Source organism: Oncorhynchus clarkii, chromosome 5 (genome assembly GCF_045791955.1).
Source record: "Oncorhynchus clarkii lewisi isolate Uvic-CL-2024 chromosome 5, UVic_Ocla_1.0, whole genome shotgun sequence".
Lineage (NCBI taxonomy): Eukaryota > Metazoa > Chordata > Actinopteri > Salmoniformes > Salmonidae > Oncorhynchus > Oncorhynchus clarkii.
In genome coordinates, this window is record NC_092151.1 from 5,897,991 (window position 1) to 5,919,681 (window position 21,691).

Here is a 21,691-nt window from a genome sequence, read left to right on the forward strand (position 1 = left end):
CATCTGTACAAAAAATATATATATCTCCAAAACTCACTGTGTATGTGTTTTTGGTGGTTTTATGGAACAGAACAGCACCTGGGACACCATGGGCTACTTCCTGGATGACCAGGCTAGGGGAGTGCACAGCTTCCTACCAGGCTAGGGGAGTGCACAGCTTCCTACATCAGAGCACAGGCATGGCTTGTAAACACACGTGACAAGTGCTGTTCGTGTGCTTTCTGTCAGTGTCACTCCTCGGGTGTTAGAGGCTGGGGGGAATTTAGCTGGTCGACCACGCTATTTGTTATAAAGACAGATAGGATCCGCCGACTGGACCAAATCACTCCTAGAAGTATAGAAATCCTCCGTTGAAACATGATGTCTGTATTAGGAAGGGCGACTCGGCTCATTCAATGTAAGTGGATGGGTAGCTACTTTGTGCTAATGTTAGCGAGCTAGCTGTACAGATAGCTGGTTAGTTAGCAAGTTAGCAGCAGCACAAGAACATGAACACAGAAGTTAACTGTATCTTTGACATGTATTTGCTGGATGGCTAGTTAGCTAATAGCCAAATGCTAGTTTATATTGCCCACCACCAAGCCTTTTACCACACTCGCTAGCTAGTTAGCATTGTCTTTTTAACCTTCAGGTTGTGAATAAGGTATTTCGTGAGAGACCGGACTTCACCGATGCCTCAATATTATAGCATTATATTCTCGTAAATATTTCAGTTTGAATTATAATCGCAATAATATGCCAAAAGCTAAACTAGCAAGTATTTCTTCTAGCTGGTTTGTTCGAAGGACTAACCACAAACATACTAATGTTTACTAAACCTTTTGTCAAACTGCTCTATGTCATATTATTGAGCTCTTCCATGAGTTAAATGAAACTGTGGAGAGAAAAAAAATAGCTACTTAAGCTAAAATTGAGGTTTTATTTAGCTAATGCAACTCAAAGTTACACAACTGACATTTTGTTCAACTTGCATAATAATCGTGCGCCGCTTAGTGTTCACTGATTGCTACTGCAGCCAATTAGATAGATATATATATATATATATATATATGTATATATGTATGTATGTATATGTGTGTGTGTGTTTGGCAACTACTACTAGTCTACTAAACTATTCTTAATAACAAATACTAAAGTTGCCACTCCCAAGCTTGACTGGTAATACATGTTGGTAATGCCTTGAAATAATAATTGAAGTTTTGCTTTCAGAATGATTATAAAATATATATTTTTCCCCTATGTGTTTTAGTCATCGGCTTAGAAGGAAGTATATCAATTTAAATGTCTGATTTTGACTTTAATCTTATCTCTCTCTCTCTCTCCCTTCAGTTGCCAGGTGCAGTAACGCCGTAAGCCTGAGTGTTTCGACACCTCTCAGAAGACAGTCTAGTAGTGCAACCGTTGCAGCCTTCGCCCAGCCAGCCTCCACAGCGACCCCAGAAGCGGTAGAAAACAGGTCCGGTACAATAGACTAGAGAGAGGGAATTAAATATCCCTTTGATTCAAGTTCTCTTTTACCCTGTCGTCATTCATACCGAAATGTGTTGAGTGAGAAACTGCGTGTGGACACTACCCTGTACTTCTATGTTGATGAAAAGGACTAAATTGAGGTCCAAGTGAAACAAATGTAGATACATGAAGCTGTGTAATGTGAGCTGTGTTGCTCACACACGCCCCCAAAAAAAGTATTGCAGACTGAAGTTCAATAAAGAGATGGGGTCTCTAAAAAAGGCCGCGGCCAAAATGTAGGACCACGCCGAGCTTCAGTGGGTTCATTACATGTAAGACTGAGCAAGCAACAAACTATTGTTTTTTTTGTGTGGCATCACTTCCTTCAATACAGGGCCTGGATAAATACCTACTGTCCACAGTATAGTACAGTAGTATAGGCCTAATTTGAGGGGGGGGCGGATGCGTGCCAGTTGGTTATGTAGTTGGTAGAGCCCTCGTACGACCTCGCTCCATGTGTTTCAATGGCAGCTCTTTCTGGATACATGTCTAGACAAGGGATATCTGCTTGGCTGTTTCAGTTCTGAATAGCACAGTACTACTGTACATATCCACACAGAAACCTAAATACTTGGATACTTGCTTAGACGTCTTGAGTTACAATTGTAAATAATGATACAGTATTAATGTAGCACTGTACTTATCCTTGCAGAAAGCCCAAAACGGGGATCCTAATGATGAACATGGGAGGACCTGAGAAACTGGACGATGTTCACGATTTCCTGCTGCGCCTCTTCTCCGACACCGATCTGATGAAGCTTCCTGTTCAGAAGTAAGTGTTCTCGCACTCACACTGTGATGGCTCGGGAGTTATTTCCAGTGTTTTAAGGGTTTATGAAAAGAGTATTTACATATTGACTTTTACATGAGTCCTTTGTATTGGTGTCGACTTGACTGACCAGATGGGACTCATTCCCTCCCAAACAAAAAAGGGAGAAATCAATATTTTCAACCTACCTGACACCCCTACAAACAATAACCTCAAGTCAAAACCGTTACAACAAGGACAAGGTACATTTATGTTTGCCAGGCCCAAGATCGGTTCGTGCCGTCTTGCCATAAGTAGATTTCACTGAACAGCAATATGTAAAGTTTTGATTTCATGAGCTGAAATAAAAGATCCCAGAAATGTTCCATACGCACAAAAAGCTTATTTCTCTCAAATGATGTGGACAAATTTGTTTACATCCCTGTTTTTTTTTTCATATCCTGGACATTAAACTCTTTTTTAAAGTCTCCAGTGGCCTCATGGTTAAATCCCTGAACAGTTTCCTTCCTCTCCAGCAACTGAGTTAGGAAGGACGCCTGTATCCTTGCAGTGACTGGGTGTATTGATACACCATCCAAAGCCTAATTAATAACTTTACCATGCTCAAAGGGATATTCAGCGTCTGTTCTGTTTTTAAAAAAAACATTACGAATAGGTGCCCTTAAATTCAATACTTGATTATTGAGGGACCTTGCAAATAATTGTATCTGTGGGGTACAGAGAAAAGATAAGACAACTGTTTCGGGCTTTGGTATTATGTGTAGATTGGATGAAGAGGGAAAATTTAAATTTAATCCATTTTAAAACAAGGCTGTAATGTAAGAACATTTTGGGGGGTGAAAGGTCATGGCGTCTGAATACTTTTAGTTTTATTACTTTGAATACTTTCCGAATGATCTTGGGACCAAGCTACGTTTTATTACTCCGGAAGTTGACATGACGCTGTGAATCTCTTTTCCTCCTCAGTCGACTTGGGCCCTTCATAGCGAAGCGGCGCACCCCTAAGATCCAGGAGCAGTACAGCCGGATCGGAGGAGGCTCTCCTATCAAGGCCTGGACCACCATGCAGGGGGAGGGCATGGTCAAACTGCTGGATGAGATGTGTCCGGAAACAGGTCAGACCGTAACACTTCATAGCCCAGACGTAACACTTCATAGCCCAGACGTAACACTTCATAGCCCAGACGTAACACTTCATAGCCCAGACGTAACACTTCATAGCCCAGACGTAACACTTCATAGCCCAGACATAACACTTCATAGCCCAGACATAACACTCATGGTACTGGTGAGCCCAAACATTACCTGGGTTCTGCACTGGTGAACTTTTTCCCCTGATGGTACTGGTGATAGTAACTTTTTCCCCTGATGGTACTGGTGATAGTAACTTTTTCCCCTGATGGTACTGGTGATAGTAACTTTTTCCCCTGATGGTACTGGTGATAGTAACTTTTTCCCCTGATGGTACTGGTAATAATACCTTTTTCCCCTGATGGTACTGGTGCCAGTAACCTTTTCAGTTGGTGGCACCAGCACATGATTTGGTCCAGACTATGTGAGTGGAGTTCTGCATTTGGAAATCCCACTAATTTGTCACGGATGGGTTTGTGTCACGGATGGGTCCGACTGTCAATGCCTTTTCCCTTTGCTCTTCACAGGAAAACTAACTGCCTCTCCAAATTTAGCTCCATACATTGTTTTGTTTAAAAATATATATTATTTATTAAAACAACCCCATTTTTCTTTAGCGACTATGTACCATTTTTGTTTCTTTTGAAGTGAAGCTATCGTAAGAGGCTTTAACAAGGAACCAACCAATGTCATGGGCCAGGAATCATCAACGAGATTCAGCCGCGGGCCAATTGTCTCTCCTTGAGGGGATGGTCGTAGGGCCCGGAACACATTTACATAGAATTTACAGACTGCAAATTGACCCGCAAGAAGCACAAATAGATATAACGTTTGACTAAAACGTAAATCTTTTCATACCTTGTTTATCATTCGCGTGTGATCACATATTGCTCTATTACGTGTGAGAATACTTTAACAGATTTACAAAATTTAAAATCACTTGGAGATGATTTCCTGGTGTTTTACACTCTTATATCCAACAATAAAATAAATAAATATAAAATATAATTGAAGGTTTAAAAAAATAAATAAAAATTTGCTCAGAACTTGGCCAACGGAGGCCAAGGACCTGCCTGATAAAATGTGGCTAAAAGCTGCTTCTTCTCTCTAATCTATTGATGACCCGATACTTCGGTTGTAACTGGCTCTGTTACACTCACATGTTACAGTTGATCGACAACATTAGCACTGTTAAAATACTTATAGACTCCTTCTTGTTTTTTTTTTAAACAATAGCCTTTATAAAAAAACAAAATGTCTCCGTTGCTGCTGCATGGGTTTATGGGTTGTCTTTCTTTGAATCAAACAAGCTATCATCTATTTTTATTTTTATAACCTTTTATTTAACTAGGCACATCAGTTAAGAACAAAATCTTATTTACAATGACGGCCTAGGAACAGTCCTCCTGCCGGGATGTGGGTCTGGGATTAAAAATATAGGGCAAAACACACATCACGACAATTACGGAACAGGCCAGGTCATCAATTATGAAAATATATATTTGTTTAATTATACAATACATGTTTTTTTTTTTTTTTTGTAAAGGTTGCGACCAATCAGCCTGGGTATATGGCTCTGCCAAGCATTTTTATTCATTTTTAATTTATTTCCTTCATAAAGAGAGACCTAAGACCTATTTCCTGGTTGACTCCTATCAACATCTCGGCTCTTTAGTGGTTTGTTAAGGCTGAATAAATACAACAGAATATGCCTAATTTTAAAAGCACCGTGATGAAGGAAATAAATAAAAAATGCTTGGCAGAGCCATATACCCAGGCTGATTGGTCGCACCCTTTACAAAATATGTATTGTATAATTAAACAAATATATATTTTCATAATTGATGATGACCTGGCCTGTTCCATAATGTGCCTGCAGATAGGTGTGAGTGGAAGGAGAGCGTGTCACACACTGGTTACTATATGCTTTAGGCAGCAGCACGAACACTGGGCCACACAAGATGCCACAGTCGCCAAAACAAACAGGCTGAATGTTTCACCGCTGTCGTGTTGTAACGGTCGTTGACACTGGCTGGGTGTGGTGGGGAGATAGTCGAGGAGTGTTTTGTTCCCACACCCCTACACCACACTTTACTGATAACGGGGGGGGGGGGGGGGGGGGTGTGTTTTAGCTTTACGTGGGCCCGTCTTACATAAGACCACTCTGTGTTTGGCCTAACTTGGAGAGTGTGTAGATGGCCTAATTCAATTATATTCCCTAAGTATATACTTGTTAATATCCATTTACTAATGCTTTAGATAGATGTGAAGTGAGAAATACCATTTTATTACTCAGCTTTACAGTTCTCACGTTTCTGTTTTACGTCTTACAGCGCCTCATAAGTTCTACATCGGGTTCCGCTACGTGCATCCTCTGACGGAGGAGGCTATTGAGGAGATGGAGAAGGATGGAGTAGAGAGAGCAGTGGCTTTCACACAGTACCCACAATACAGCTGTTCTACCACAGGTAGGCCCACTACAGTACAGCTGTTCTACAACAGGTTGACCCAGTACCCACAATACAGCTGTTCTACAACAGGTAGACCCAGTACCCACAATACAGCTGTTCTACAACAGGTACCCCCAGTACAGTACAGCTGCTCTACAACAGGTAGAACTGGGGTCGAGCTGACAAGGTAAAAAATCTTAGGTATCCCCCATTTTTCTTTCCCACGTTCCCTAATAGAAGGTTGATGTACGTTTTCCAATGTCCTCATAGTGCTTCACATTGTAACGCCCCTCGTCCACTACTGTCCCTGTTCTGCCCCCGTCGCCCACTCACATCTTGTGTCTTTAAAAAAACAAAGTTATAATGAGTAGAGTTAGTCTTGGCCTGGGAGTTACTGATAAGCGGACTTAATCTTGCTCTTATCGACACAGGGAGACTTAATACGCCACACCCTACATCCCATCCTCTTACTAGTGCTTTTGTAAAGAACTGTGTAAAACTGTTGAAGGGCTATGTATACACATTACTGTTCAAAAGTTTTTTTTGGCGGGGGGGGGGGGGGGGGGGGGGGACTTAGAAATGTCCTTGTTATTTTTTTTGTTTTGTTGTCAATTTAAAAATAACATCAACAAAATTAATCAGAAATACAATGTAGATGTATTACTATTTATTTTGTTAATGGAATATCTACATAATATCTACATAATATCTACGTAATATCTACGTAATACCTACATAATACCTACATAATATCTACGTAATATCTACATAATATCTACATAATATCTACATAATATCTACATAATATCTACGTAATATCTACGTAATATCTACGTAATATCTACATAATATCTACATAATATCTACATAATATCTACGTAATATCTACGTAATATCTACGTAATATCTACATAATATCTACGTAATATCTACGTAATATCTACGTAATATCTACGTAATATCTACATAATATCTACATAATATCTACGTAATATCTACGTAATATCTACGTAACATCTACGTAACATCTACATAACATCTACGTAACATCTACGTAACATCTACGTAACATCTACGTAATATCTACATAATATCTACGTAATATCTACGTAATATCTACGTAATATCTACGTAATATCTACATAATATCTACGTAATATCTACATAATATCTACGTAATATCTACGTAATATCTACGTAATATCTACGTAATATCTACGTAATATCTACATAATACCTACATAATATCTACATAATATCTACGTAGGCGTACAGAGGCCCATTTATCAGCAACCATCACTCCTGTGCTCCAATGGCACGTTGTGTTAGCCGATCCAAGTTTAGCATTTAAAAAAGGCTAATTGTTAGAACCCTGATTTGATATCCCATTCAACATCTGCCGTTTTCCAGCTACCGTAGTCATGAACAACATTGACAATGTCTCCACTGTATTTCTGATCAATTTGATGTTATCTTAATGGACAAAAAAAATGTGCTTTTCTTCCAAAAACAAGGACATTTCTAAGTGGACCCCCCCCCCCAACTTTAGAACGACAGTGTATACCGCGATTTGAATTCTCAACCGATGTTTCTCTACACCGTTACCTCGCTCTCTGACGTGGTCGCAGTTAAACGATGGTCACAGGGGCTTCCCGGGTGGCGCAGTGGTTAAGGGCGCTGTACTGCAGCGCCAGCTGTGCCATCAGAGACTCTGGGTTCGCGCCCAGGCTCTGTCGTAACTGGCCGCGACCAGGAGGTCCGTGGGGCGACGCACAATTGGCCCAGCGTCGCCCGGGTTAGGGAGGGATTGGCCGGTAGGGATGTCCTTGTCTCATTGCGCACCAGAGACTCCTGTGGCGGGCCGGGCGCAGTGCGCGCTAACCAAGGTCGCACGGTGTTTCCTCTGACACATTGGTGCGGCTGGCTACCGGGTTGGATGGCGCTGTGTTAAAGAAGCAGTGCGGCTTGGTTGGGTTGTGTATCGGAGGACGCATGACTTTCAACCTTCGTCTCTCCCGAGCCCGTACGGGAGTTGTAGCGATGAGACAAGCTAGTAGCTAGTAGCTACCAGGAAATTGGGGAGAAAACGGGGTAAAAAAATAATAAATATAAATAAATGGTCACAGTAAATGTCATGTTGTTTTTTTAATGGTGTCGTTTTGTTGTTGAAAACAAGGCAGCAGTCTGAACGCTATCTACCGATACTACAGCAGCAGAGGAGACAGGCCTAAGATGAGGTGGAGTGTCATCGACCGCTGGCCCACACACCCCCTATTGGTCGAGGTGAGACTACCTTACTGTCTACAGTCAAAATGATTCAGCACGTAAGTTACGGGGGGTCTCAATTCCCTCTGATAACCTCAATGTTTTTTTTCACCTAGATGGCAAATCCACTCACATTATCAGATTGTTATAGTCTGTTGAGGTTAAGAAAGGACAATAACTGACTTTAGTCGGGGGTTAACCCCAAAAAGGGAATACCCATTGCTATTTCTGGAGTCGCCCATGACCCTCATTTGAAGAGGAGGTGATGTTACTCTAGGTTAAATTGAACTGTAGTCATGGTTAAAGAAGCGTTTTAAGGCAACAACAGAACATGATGTCATGGATATATCAGGGCTGTCATTGGCTGTGTCTGAAAAGGAGCCCTATTCTATTACGTAGTGCACTCCTTTTCACTCACTCCATTTCTGTTCCAGTGGGGGGGGGGAATTACCCCTTTTTTCTCCCTAATTTCGTGGTATGCAATTGGTAGTTACAGTCTTGTCTCATCGCTACAAGTCCCGTACGGACTAGGGAGAGGCGACGGTCGAGAGCCATGCGTCCTCCGATACACGACCCAACCGAGCCAATCTGCTTCTTGCCAAACCCTCCCCTAACCTGGGAGACGCTGGACCAAATGTGCGTCGCCCCACGGAGCTCCCGGTCGAGGGCCCGGCTGCGACAGAGCCTGGGTTCGAACCCAGAATCTCTGGTGGCACAGCCTTAGACCACTGAGCCACCCGGGAGGCCCCTGTTCATTGTTTCTTCAGTCCTAGGAGTTGTTCGTTGTGGAGTCGTTCGTTGGGGAGTCGTTCGTTGGGGAGTCGTTCGTTGGGGAGTTCCCAGAGTGACTTTGTTTACCTTTTCCATCCCCTGTTCCAGTGGGAAATTTAAAGTGAAAACTGAGTACGAAGAGAACATCTCTAGGACATGTCGTCCTACGTCAGTGTTGTGTTCATTAGGGCACCAAATGGAAGAAAATAGACTAAACCAAGGAGGGGACTACTAGAAAAGCTCTTTTTGTTGTTGTCGTTGTTGGTTCTCCCTTTGCAAAACGTTTTGGTACGGTGTGCACTGATAAAAACCGACACAGACAATCCCTCCGCGCAAAGAGCAGACTGAATGTTGAGTCATGGTGTAAATGTCTGCCTAATAATATCTGTGTTGTCTCTGCAGTGAGTCATGGTGTAGGTCACCATCAATAAAACGTAACGGTACGGTGCAGAGTGTTCGATTTGGGGGGGGGGGGAGACCCGCAGCTCCTCTATAATCATTGACTTGGATTGGTAAATAAATGTTATAGCTATTTGGTTGTTATGTCATCACCTCTTCAAGAGCAGAGTCACAACTAAGTCGAAAGTTTACATACACTTAGGTTGCAGTCATTAAAACTCGTTTTTCAACCACTCCACACTTTTCTTGTTAACAAACTATAGTTTTGGCAAGTCGGTTAGGACATCTACTTTGTACATGACACGTAATTTTTCCAACAATTGTTTACAGATTATTTCACTTATAATTCACTGTATCACAATTCCAGTGGGTCAGAAGTTTACATACACTAAGTTGACTGTGCCTTTAAACAGCTTGGAAAATTCCAGAAAATGATGTCATGGCTTTAGAAGCTTCTGATAGGCTAATTGACATTATTTGAGTCAATTGGAGGTGTACCTGTGGATGTATTTCAAGGCCTTCCTTCAAGCTCAGTGCCTTTTTGCTTGACATCATGGTAAAATCAAATGAAATCAGCCAAGACCTCAGAAAAAGACCTCCACAAGTCTGGTTCATCCTTGGGAGCAATTTCCAAACACCTGAAGGTCCCACTTTCATTTGTACAAACAATTGTACGCGAGTATAAACACCATGGGACCACGCAGCCATCATACCGCTCAAGAGACGTTCTGTCTCCTAGAGGTGAACGTACTTTGGTGCGAAAAGCGCAAATCAATCCCAGAACAACAGCAAAGGACCTTGTGAAGATGCTGGAAGAAACAAGTACAAACGTATCTATATCCACAGTCCTATATCGACAACCTGAAAGGCCGCTCAGCAAGGAAAAAGCCACTGCTCCTATACCACCATAAAAAAGCCTGACTACAGTTTGCAACTGCACATGGGGGCAAAGATCGTACTTTTTGGAGAAATGTCCTCTGGTCTGATGAAACAAAAATAGAACTGTTTAGCCATAATGACCATCGTTATGTTTGGAGGAAAAGGGGGAGGCTTGCAAGCCGACAAACACCATCCCAACCGTGAAGCACGGGGGTGGCAGCATCATGTTGTGGGGGTGCTTTGCTGCAGGAGGGACTGGTGCACTTCACAAAATAGATGGAATCATGAGGCAGGAAAATTATGTGGATATATTGGAGTAACATCTCAAGACATCAGTCAGGAAGTTAAAAGCTTGGTCTCAAATGGGTCTTCCAAATGGACAATGACCCCAAGCATACTTCCAAAGTTGTGGCAAAATGGCTTAAGAACAACAAAGTCAAGGTATTGGAGTGGCCATCACAAAGCCCTGACCTCCAATCCCATTGCAGAATTGAAAAAGTGTGTGCGAGCAAGGAGGCCTACAAACCTGACTCAGTTGCACCAGCTCTGTCAGGAGGAATGGGACAAAGTTCACCTAACTTATTGTGGGAAGCTTGTAGAAGGCTACCCGAAACGTTTGACCCAAGTTAAACAATTTAAAGGCAATGCTACCAAATACTAATTGACCCACTGGGAATGTGATGAAAGAAATAAAGGCTGAAATAAATCCTTCTCTCTACTATTATTCTGACATTTCACATTCTTAAAATAAAGTGGTGATCCTAACTGACCCCAAGACAGGGAATTTTTACTAGGATTAAATGTCAGGAATTGTGTGAAAAACTGAGTTTTTTTAAATGTATTTGGCTAAAGTGTATGTAAACTTGCGACTTCAGCTGTAGTTTTCAATGGTTTAGCGGAGCTGGGGGTCTCCTTGCACCCCCCCCCTCTTTGTTTTATTGATTATGACATGTCCTTATAATATATCTGTATTTTCTCTGTAGTGTTTCTCCCAGCATGTCCTCAACGAGCTGCAGAAGTTTCCCTCAGAGAAGAGGGACGATGTGGTTATCCTGTTCTCAGCTCACTCGCTACCCTTGTCTGTGAGTACAGGACTGTTGCTAAGGACACGCATTCTAATCGTCATGACATCGGCATGTGTTGTACGCTAGACCTACAGTGGTGGGGGGGGGGGAGCTACTTACATGCCAGACATTATCAGTGGAAATGAAACATGGCTACCTTTTCTAGTAGGGATGTGTGACGTTTCAGTGTTGTACACTATGGATCTGTGAGTATAGTATTCATAGATACATATCCCTCTGAGACGTTATCAGGACGTTACTAATTGAGGATTTCATTGAAGACTCATGATACATGTTTTACCAAAAATAAACATTGGTAACTAAAGCACTTTATGTTGACGTGAAAAGGGTTATATAAATCTGTTTGATTTGTATTACATTTTGCTAGGGAAAAAGTTTAATGAGAAAGAAGGGGTGAGTGTTGTCTGTCAAGATGGGTAACCAGGCGAGTTTCCAGTGTTGTCTGTGTTGTCTCATTGTTGTCTCTCTGCAGGTGGTGAACAGGGGAGATCCGTACCCTCAGGAGGTTGGGGCCACTGTGCAGAGAGTCATGGAGAGACTAGGGCACTGTAATCCTTACCGCCTGGTCTGGCAGTCCAGGGTAAGGACCACACACACACACACACACACACACATGCTATGTTGTCTTTCATCTGTGGTGCAGAGAGAATTACAGCCTCAACTTAGATGACTTCTACACTCATGGTTACCTCTCCACGTTTCTAGTTCAGGGTCAACGCCCAGAGCCACTCGTTAAATAGTATTTTTCAGGACTGTGTTGTTGTTCTGTAGTGGTCTGGTGGTGAAAGGGTTTCTCCATCAGGGCTGATGCAATACGGTGAAGGCGGTCCACTCTACCCCAGAATGAGTGGTGATGAAATCGCACTTCCTTTTGTTATAAAATACACTTTTTTTTACCAAGACAAATGTTCGATTTTGTAGTTGTAGTCTTCAAAAGTTGTTTTCCGATGAGTCGAAAATAAAAGCTAAATTAGCCACAAGCTGCATTAAATGTAAAAGGCTTTGAAAATAAAAGATTAGTGTACGTTCAGCGCTCCGTTGACATTTTCACAGAGATACGCTTGTTTTTGTGTGTGAAATCATCGTTAAAAAAAGATCAGGAGTTTTTAATTCGTATGAAAATCGTCTACAAAAAAAATATATGAAAAATGTTGTCTCAAAATCAAGTATCCCTCAGACTCTGCAGTGTCCGGGTTCGTTCCCAGGGCTGTCACAGCCGGCCGTGATCGGGAGATCCATGAGGCGGCGCACAATTGGCCCAGCGTCGTCCGGGTTACGGGGAGGGTTTGGCCCAGCGTCGTCCGGGTTACGGGGAGGGTTTGGCCCAGCGTCGTCCGGGTTACGGGGAGGGTTTGGCCCAGCGTCGTCCGGGTTACGGGGAGTGTTTGGCCCAGCGTCGTCCGGGTTACGGGGAGGGTTTGGCCCAGCGTCGTCCGGGTTACGGGGAGGGTTTGGCCCAGCGTCGTCCGGGTTACGGGGAGGGTTTGGCCCAGCGTCGTCCGGGTTACGGGGAGGGTTTGGCCCAGCGTCGTCCGGGTTACGGGGAGGGTTTGGCCCAGCGTCGTCCGGGTTACGGGGAGTGTTTGGCCCAGCGTCGTCCGGGTTACAGGGAGGGTTTGGCCCAGCGTCGTCCGGGTTACGGGGAGGGTTTGGCCCAGCGTCGTCCGGGTTACGGGGAGGGTTTGGCCCAACGTCGTCCGGGTTACGGGGAGGGTTTGGCCCAGCGTCGTCCGGGTTACGGGGAGTGTTTGGCCCAGCGTCGTCCGGGTTACGGGGAGTGTTTGGCCCAGCGTCGTCCGGGTTACGGGGAGTGTTTGGCCCAGCGTCGTCCGGGTTACGGGGAGTGTTTGGCCCAGCGTCGTCCGGGTTACGGGGAGGGTTTGGCCCAGCGTCGTCCGGGTTACGGGGAGTGTTTGGCCCAGCGTCGTCCGGGTTACGGGGAGTGTGTGGCCCAGCGTTGTCCGGGTTACGGGGAGGGTTTGGCCCAGCGTCGTCTGGGTTACGGGGAGGGTTTGGCCGGCCGGGATTTCCTTTTCCCATTGCGCTCTAGCGACTCCTTGTGGCGAGCCGGGCGGCTGCAAGCTGACTTCGGTCGCCAGCTGTTAACGGTGTTTCCTCTGACACCTTGGTGCGGCTGGCTTCCCGGGTTAAACAAGCAGTGTGTCAAGAAGCAGAGCGGCTTGTCAGTGTCGTGTTTCAGAGGAAGCACGGCTCTCGACCTTCGCCTCTCCCGAGTCCGTACGGGAGTTGCAGCGATGGGACAATTCTGTAACTACCAATTGGATGTCACGAAAAAGGGGCCAAAACAAAATGAATGACCTCCGACCTCCTATATTGTTTTATGTCCTGCGGATTTGAGAAGAAAGATGACGAGTTTCAACGGGAAAGTGAGCCTGTCAGGTATTCAGGAGCCATAACACAGCATCCAGACGAGCTGACACAACAAGAATAAAATCTAGATTGACCACTTTATTCCTCTGGCCATTTGAATTATTCACCTTAGTTCTGGCCACCCTACAAGGGTGTAAACTGGGGCCACCCTACGAGGGTGTAAACTGGGGCCACCCTACGAGGGTGTAAACTGTGGCCACCCTACGAGGGTGTAAACTGGGGCCACCCTACGAGGGTGTAAACTGGGGCCACCCTACGAGGGTGTAAACTGGGGCCACCCTACGAGGGTGTAAACTGGGGCCACCCTACGAGGGTGTAAACTGGGGCCACCCTACGAGGGTGTCAACTGGGGCCACCCTACGAGGGTGTAAACTGGGGCCACCCTACGAGGGTGTAAACTGGGGCCACTCTACGAGGGTGTAAACTGGGGCCACTCTACGAGGGTGTAAACTGGGGCCACTCTACGAGGGTGTAAACTGGGGCCACTCTACGAGGGTGTAAACTGGGGCCACTCTGCGAGGGTGTAAACTGGGGCCACTCTGCGAGGGTGTAAACTGGGGCCACTCTACGAGGGTGTAAACTGGGGCCACTCTACGAGGGTGTAAACTGGGGCCACTCTACGAGGGTGTAAACTGGGGCCACCCTACGAGGGTGTAAACTGGGGCCACCCTACGAGGGTGTAAACTGGGGCCACCCTACGAGGGTGTAAACTGGGGCCACTCTAAGAGGGTGTAAATGTTAAATAACCATTGAACGGCTCATGATAGAGACATGCGGTTTGGAGGATTGGTTTTATTAGAGGATTATCTGCACAATTTTAACATTTTACCCATTGGTCAAAATATGCATTTTTAATTGAACACTGTACACTGTGGTCACAGGGCTGAGCTCATTGGTCTTATTGAGGTAGAAACACAGGGCTGAGGTAGAAACACAGGGCTGAGATCATTGGTCTAATTGAGGTAGAAACACAGGGCTGAGGTCATTGGTCTTATTGAGGTAGAAACACAGGGCTGAGATCATTGGTCTAATTGAGGTAGAAACACAGGTCTGAGATCATTGGTCTTATTGAGGTAGAAACACAGGGCTGAGATCATTGATCTTATTGAGGTAGAAACTGTGGTGGCCCTACCCTTGACTGACACATCACATAATAATTAGTTCAGCCACAGCATATGTTATTTAACCTTTTTATTTAACTAGGCAAGTCAGTTAATTTACAATGACAGCCTACACCGGCCAAACCTCGAACGACGCTGCGCCGCCCTGTGGTACTCCCAATCACGGCCGGATGTGATACAGCCTGGATTCGAACCAGGGTCTGCAGTTTAACACCCATGGATCTTCTAAATACAATATCGTCGTATCAATTTGGTTAGAACTCTTAATGTATTCACATAGTTAATGCTCCGTCTTAATTTGAAAAGCCTGAATCACTTTTTAATGATGTAGAGAGTCTTATGACTCATGTGAAATGAACTTAAAAGTTGTATATTTTTTTGGCCTTGCCATTTCAGAGAATGTCCATGGTATATCTGCGTTAATAGTGGGAATGATGGTGTTTCACAGTATTACAAACCTGCCAGTGCTGTGATTGGCTGTGATATTCGCCTATTGATTTCTCCTGCAGGAGCGGCATCTGTGTTTTTGTCTAGTAGAAATCGAGTCAAGTGGCCAATGTAGAAATCGCTCTGTCATTTCCTATTTGCAAAATTTGTTTTTACTTCTCTCAATTTTTGTTTATGTGAGAAAACAAACACTGAATAGTATAGAGGGGATTCATTGTACCATCTAAATCGCTGTGAAATATCTTTTCGATAACAAAAAATATATTTTTTTCCAGCTTGTGGGCCAAAACCAGAAGACCAAGGCTAAAGCATCAGTCTCCCATGTTTACATTTTTATTTTATTTTGTTCAACCTTTATTTAACCTTTTTTTCAACCCTTATTTAACCTTTTTTTTTAAAACTAGGCAAGTCAGTTAAGAACGGCCTACACCGGCCAATCCCGGACGACGATGGGACAATTGTATGCCGCCCTTGCGGGACTCCCAATCACGGCCGGTCTGTAGTGACGCCACTTAGCACTGAGATGTAGTGCCCTTAGACCGCTGCCCCGGAGCCCGAGTGGTGGAGGAATGGGATGTGGGGGAGATTTTGTCACCTCGTTTCCACATATGAAATTCAGAGAATTTCTTGGTGCGGAAGCTTTTCAAAATAAATCGGACTTCATTGTCCTCTCAGACAGATGATTGTGTCTCTGTCCTCTCTAGGTTGGTCCTATGCCGTGGCTGGGCCCTCAGACAGATGATTGTGTCTCTGTCCTCTCTAGGTCTGTCCTATGCCGTGGCTGGGCCCTCAGACAGATGATTGTGTCTCTGTCCTCTCTAGGTCGGTCCTATGCCGTGGCTGGGCCCTCAGACAGATGATTGTGTCTCTGTCCTCTCTAGGTCTGTCCTATGCCGTGGCTGGGCTCTCAGACAAATGATTGTGTCTCTGTCCTCTCTAGGTTGGTCCTATGCCGTGGCTGGGCCCTCAGACAAATTATTGTGTCTCTGTCCTCTCTAGGTTGGTCCTATGCCGTGGCTGGGCCCTCAGACAGATGATTGTGTCTCTGTCCTCTCTAGGTCGGTCCTATGCCGTGGCTGGGCTCTCAGACAAATTATTGTGTCTCTGTCCTCTCTAGGTTGGTCCTATGCCGTGGCTGGGCCCTCAGACAGATGATGTCATCAAAGGTCTGTGTGAACGGGGGAAGAAAAACCTGCTGCTGGTCCCCATCGCCTTCACCAGCGACCACATCGAAACGCTGCATGAACTGGACATCGAGTACTCTCAGGTGCTGGGAGAGGAGGTACGTGTCTGAGCTAGACATCGAGTACTCTTGATGGGAGAGGAGGTATGTGTCTGTGTGAGCTGGACATCAAGTACTCTCAGGTGCTGGGAGAGGAGGTACGTGTCTGTGTGAGCTGGACATCGAGTACTCTCAGGTGCTGGGAGAGGAGGTACGTGTCTGTGTGAGCTGGTCATCGAGTACTCTCAGGTGCAGGGAGAGGAGGTACGTGTTTGTGTGAGCTGGACATCGAGTACTCTCAGGTGCTGGGAGAGGAGGTACATGTCTGTGTGGAGCTGGACATCGAGTACTCTTGATGGGAGAGGAGGTACGTGTCTGTGTGAGCTGGACATCGAGTACTCTCAGGTGCTGGGAGAGGAGGTACGTGTCTGTGTGAGCTGGTCATCGAGTACTCTCAGGTGCAGGGAGAGGAGGTATGTGTTTGTGTGAGCTGGACATCGAGTACTCTCAGGTGCTGGGAGAGGAGGTATGTGTCTGTGTGGAGCTGGACATCGAGTACTCTCAGGTGCTGGGAGAGGAGGTATGTGTCTGTGTGAGCTGGACATCGAGTACTCTCAGGTGCTGGGAGAGGAGGTACATGTCTGTGTGGAGCTGGACATCGAGTACTCTTGATGGGAGAGGAGGTACGTGTCTGTGTGAGCTGGACATCGAGTACTCTCAGGTGCTGGGAGAGGAGGTACGTGTCTGTGTGAGCTAGACATCGAGTACTCTTGATGGGAGAGGAGGTACGTGTCTGTGTGAGCTGGACATCGAGTACTCTCAGATTCTGGGAGAGGAGGTACGTGTCTGTGTGGAGCTGGACATCGAGTACTCTTGATGGGAGAGGAGGTACGTGTCTGTGTGAGCTGGACATCGAGTACTCTCAGGTGCTGGGAGAGGAGGTACGTGTTTGTGTGAGCTGGACATCGAGTACTCTCAGGTGCTGGGAGAGGAGGTACGTGTTTGTGTGAGCTGGACATCGAGTACTCTCAGGTGCAGGGAGAGGAGGTATGTGTTTGTGTGAGCTGGACATCGAGTACTCTCAGGTGCTGGGAGAGGAGGTACGTGTCTGTGTGAGCTGGACATCGAGTACTCTTGATGGGAGAGGTCAGTGACTGTTCCTTACACAGCTACTTACCTAACAAGACACTTTCATAACTTATTATGATGTGGAAAACTGGGAAGTGAAGATTATACACGACAGATGTTTTATAGAAAAGGAGTGTCCTTCCATCAAAGGATTCTGGCGGAGAAGTAGAGTAGTAGAGCGTGTGTGGGAGACAGGTCTATAGCCACCATACTAATCACAGATCAGTTAGGGGTCTCTGTCTCTCTCTCTGTCTCTCTCTCTCACTCTCCGTCTCTCTCTCTCACTCTCCGTCTCTCTCTCTCACTCCCCGTCTCTCTCTCACTCCCCGTCTCTCTCTCACTCCCCGTCTCTCTCTCACTCCCCGTCTCTCTCTCACTCTCCGTCTCTCTCTCTCTCACTCTCCGTCTCTCTCTCTCTCACTCCCCGTCTCTCTCTCTCTCTCTCACTCTCCGTCTCTCTCTCTCACTCTCCGTCTCTCTCTCTCACTCCCTGTCTCTCTCTCTCACTCCCCGTCTCTCTCTCTCTCACTCCCCGTCTCTCTCTCTCACTCCCCGTCTCTCTCTCTCTCACTCCCCGTCTCTCTCTCTCACTCCCCGTCTCTCTCTCACTCCCCGTCTCTCTCTCACTCCCCGTCTCTCTCTCTCACTCCCCGTCTCTCTCTCTCACTCCCCGTCTCTCTCTCTCACTCCCCGTCTCTCTCTCTCTCACTCCCCGTCTCTCTCTCTCTCACTCCCCATCTCTCTCTCTCTCACTCCCCTCAGTCTACCACTATTGAAGTTTTAAAGTACACTGTCCCGTCCACCAGTCTAACGTCTCCAGAATATTACTGACCGTACAGGAGAATTCGATGTCTTGCTGTTGTGTTACTGCTTGTTGTGGTGCAGAGTTAACCAAGTCCTATGTTCTCTCACAGTGTGGCGTAGAAAACATCAGAAGGGCTGAGTCTCTGAATGGAAACCCAATATTTTTCCAGGTACGACATTCCCGGCAACTGGCATATATATTTGAACTGTTTTCTTCACTTTATACATACGGGGTCATATGTCGTCCTTAGCAAAAGCGCCAACTTACATTTTGTGTACTTGCCCTGCCTTGTTTTACACACGTAAATCTTGTTCCGTGGAAACTATTCCAGGCGTTTTTAAAGTCTCCGATTATTTATTCATTGTAAACGCTGCTGCCTTCAGATTAGAAACTGTTGAAGTGTTTTGTAGCATCGTTAGCTAACGTGTGTTAGTGACTGTAAGAGTTTCTCCTCTGTAAAGCCTAAATTGTGTGTCCCACAGATTCAAGTGGTTAAAATATGACATTGTAATTCCAGATGAGGCTAAACATGTTCCAGGTGATATGGTCCTAAAGTACAAAATGACGACTGGCAACGTGCAAATGAAATCCAAAAGAAAGGATGGAAAACTGTCTCTCTACTTATAGGTGTCTTCCATCAGCTCAATCCAGCTGTTAGTTAATGACGACATCTTTACCCATAACCCTTCATTCTCTGTTCTTACAGGGAAACCGTATGTTTCCAATCAATCAAATCAAATTTATTTATATAGCCCTTCGTACATCAGCTGATATCTCAAAGTGCTGTACCATTCCATTAAGATGGAGGTTTGTGTCTCTCACATGGCTAGCCAGACCATTCCATTAAGATGGAGGTCTGTGTCTCTCACATGGCTAGCCAGACCATTCCATAAAGGAAACACCAAGTGTCACAATAGCATCAATAAAAGGCTACTCATTTACATATTTAACATAATGAAGTTTACATACATTCCTCTCACAATAATAATCATGTTTTCTACATTTTCTATGCGTCTCATAAATCAGCCAAAATGTCCATACATTTTCTTTCTGACCATCAAAAATGACTTTAGCAATGTGTGTTACATGGATGTGTAGACAGCCCGAGCGTTGGATAAAGCACCCCGTCACTGTTAATCATTCAATATCCCCAGTACCAAGCAAATACTGGGCACGTACGGCTTCTCGCTCTGACTCCGAGAGATGGCGAGACTTTAAACAGTAGTGCTGGAATCAAAGATGTTCAGAGAGCCGTTATGAAACAGCAGCCCCTCCATGACCTCTTATCTGTGAGGGGTTCGTTTGGAGAGGGAGGGAGAGAGGCACCGTGGGTAGTGCTACGCAGACCCCAGCTAGCTAGCTGAGCTGGGAAGAAAGCCCTAGGGAACAGCTGGTCAACAAAGGGATTGGTCTATCCCTCTTCTCCATCCCTCCCTCCCTCCCTCCGGCCACGCTCAGCCCTCCTAAAAGGCCGTCTCTCTCTCTTTCTGGCTCACTACCCCCTCACTCGGCCCCCTCACCTTCACTCGGCCCCCTCACCTTCACTCGGCCCCCTCACCTTCACTCGGCCCCCTCACCTTCACTCGGCCCCCTCACCTTCACTCGGCCCCCTCACCTTCACTCGGCCCCCTCACCTTCACTCGGCCCCCTCACCTTCACTCGGCCCCCTCACCTTCACTCGGCCCCCTCACCTTCACTCGGCCCCCTCACCTTCACTCGGCCCCCTCACCTTCACTCGGCCCCCTCACCTTCACTCGGCCCCCTCACCTTCACTCGGCCCCCTCACCTTCACTCGGCCCCCTCACCTTCACTCGGCCCCCTCACCTTCACTCGGCCCCCTCACCTTCACTCGGCCCCCTCACCTTCACTCGGCCCCCTCACCTTCACTCGGCCCCCTCACCTTCACTCGGCCCCCTCACCTTCACTCGGCCCCCTCACCTTCACTCGGCCCCCTCACTCGGCCCCCTCACCTTCACTCGGCCCCCTCACTCGGCCCCCTCACCTTCACTCGGCCCCCTCACTCGGCCCCCTCACCTTCACTCGGCCCCCTCACTCGGCCCCCTCACTCGGCCCCCTCACTCGGCCCCCTCACTCGGCCCCCTCACTCGGCCCCCTCACTCGGCCCCCTCACTCGGCCCCCTCACCTTCACTCGGCCCCCTCACCTTCACTCGGCCCCCTCACCTTCACTCGGCCCCCTCACCTTCACTCGGCCCCCTCACCTTCACTCGGCCCCCTCACCTTCACTCGGCCCCCTCACCTTCACTCGGCCCCCTCACCTTCACTCGGCCCCCTCACCTTCACTCGGCCCCCTCACCTTCACTCGGCCCCCTCACCTTCACTCGGGCCCCTCACTCGGCCCCCTCACCTTCACTCGGCCCCCTCACCTTCACTCGGCCCCCTCACCTTCACTCGGCCCCCTTCACTCGGCCCCCTTCACTCGGCCCCCTCACCTTCACTCGGCCCCCTCACCTTCACTCGGCCCCCTCACCTTCACTCGGGCCCCTCACCCTCACTCGGCCCCCTCACCTTCACTCGGCCCCCTCACCTTCACTCGGCCCCCTCACCTTCACTCGGCCCCCTCACCTTCACTCGGCCCCCTCACCTTCACTCGGCCCCCTCACCTTCACTCGGCCCCCTCACCTTCACTCGGCCCCCTCACCTTCACTCGGCCCCCTCACCATCACTCGGCCCCCTCACCTTCACTCGGCCCCCTCACCTTCACTCGGCCCCCTCACCTTCACTCGGCCCCCTCACCTTCACTCGGCCCCCTCACCTTCACTCGGCCCCCTCACCTTCACTCGGGCTCCTCTGCGTACTATGTATTTATTTTTTGAGGTGTTCATTTTGTTTATGGTGAGGTTGCTTATGGGTAAGCATTTATTTTTATATATATGTATATATATGACAACTGAACTTTGACCCTTGACCCTCCTCTCTCAGGCTCTGGCAGACCTGGTCCAAACCCACCTGAGGTCAGGCGAGTCCTGCTCCCGTCAGCTCACCCTGCGCTGCCCACTGTGTACCAACCCCACCTGCGGAGAAACCAAGGCCTTCTTCGCTAATCAGAAATGACCCTCTTCCTCCTCAACCGTTTTCTAGTGTTGCAAACTGCAGATAACTATCCCCCCCCCACCCTCAAAAAAAAGTCCTGATTTCCCTGAAATCCTATTTGAAGGATTCCGGACTTCCTACTTATTTCTTCCTGATTCCTGGATACTTCCAATCGGGATTTCTAGAACAGCTGGGAATTCTGAGAGTCACCTACCTTCTACCCATCTGTTACTACGGGACAGAGCACACGTTTCCAAGTAACTACCA

General features: G+C 46.8%; 1 protein-coding gene across 2 annotated transcripts; it reads left to right on the forward strand.

Moving 5' to 3' along the window:
- Positions 1 to 168: 168 nt before the first annotated feature.
- LOC139408268 (ferrochelatase) lies at positions 169 to 21,691 on the forward strand. 2 transcript variants are annotated; one of them, XM_071151955.1, is made up of 11 exons: positions 169 to 397; positions 1,330 to 1,456; positions 2,162 to 2,281; positions 3,245 to 3,393; positions 5,743 to 5,877; positions 8,036 to 8,142; positions 11,157 to 11,255; positions 11,731 to 11,838; positions 16,335 to 16,499; positions 18,482 to 18,541; positions 21,314 to 21,691. In XM_071151955.1, the coding sequence occupies exons 1-11, from the start codon at positions 358 to 360 to the stop codon at positions 21,443 to 21,445; spliced, it is 1,242 nt and encodes a 413-aa protein (XP_071008056.1). In that variant the 5' UTR covers positions 169 to 357; the 3' UTR covers positions 21,446 to 21,691. The 2 variants fall into 2 exon arrangements, with proteins under 2 accessions (XP_071008056.1, XP_071008057.1); XM_071151956.1 differs by having other exon boundaries at positions 177 to 397; positions 16,335 to 16,484; positions 21,314 to 21,494.

Coding starts and splice junctions, on each gene's coding strand:
- LOC139408268 (XM_071151955.1), top strand. CDS start 358: ATGATGTCTGTATTAGGAAGGGCGACTCGGCTCATTCAAT. Junction 2,282..3,244: donor ATGAAGCTTCCTGTTCAGAA/GTAAGTGTTCTC, acceptor TTTCCTCCTCAG/TCGACTTGGGCCCTTCATAG. Junction 11,839..16,334: donor GCCTGGTCTGGCAGTCCAGG/GTAAGGACCACA, acceptor TGTCCTCTCTAG/GTTGGTCCTATGCCGTGGCT.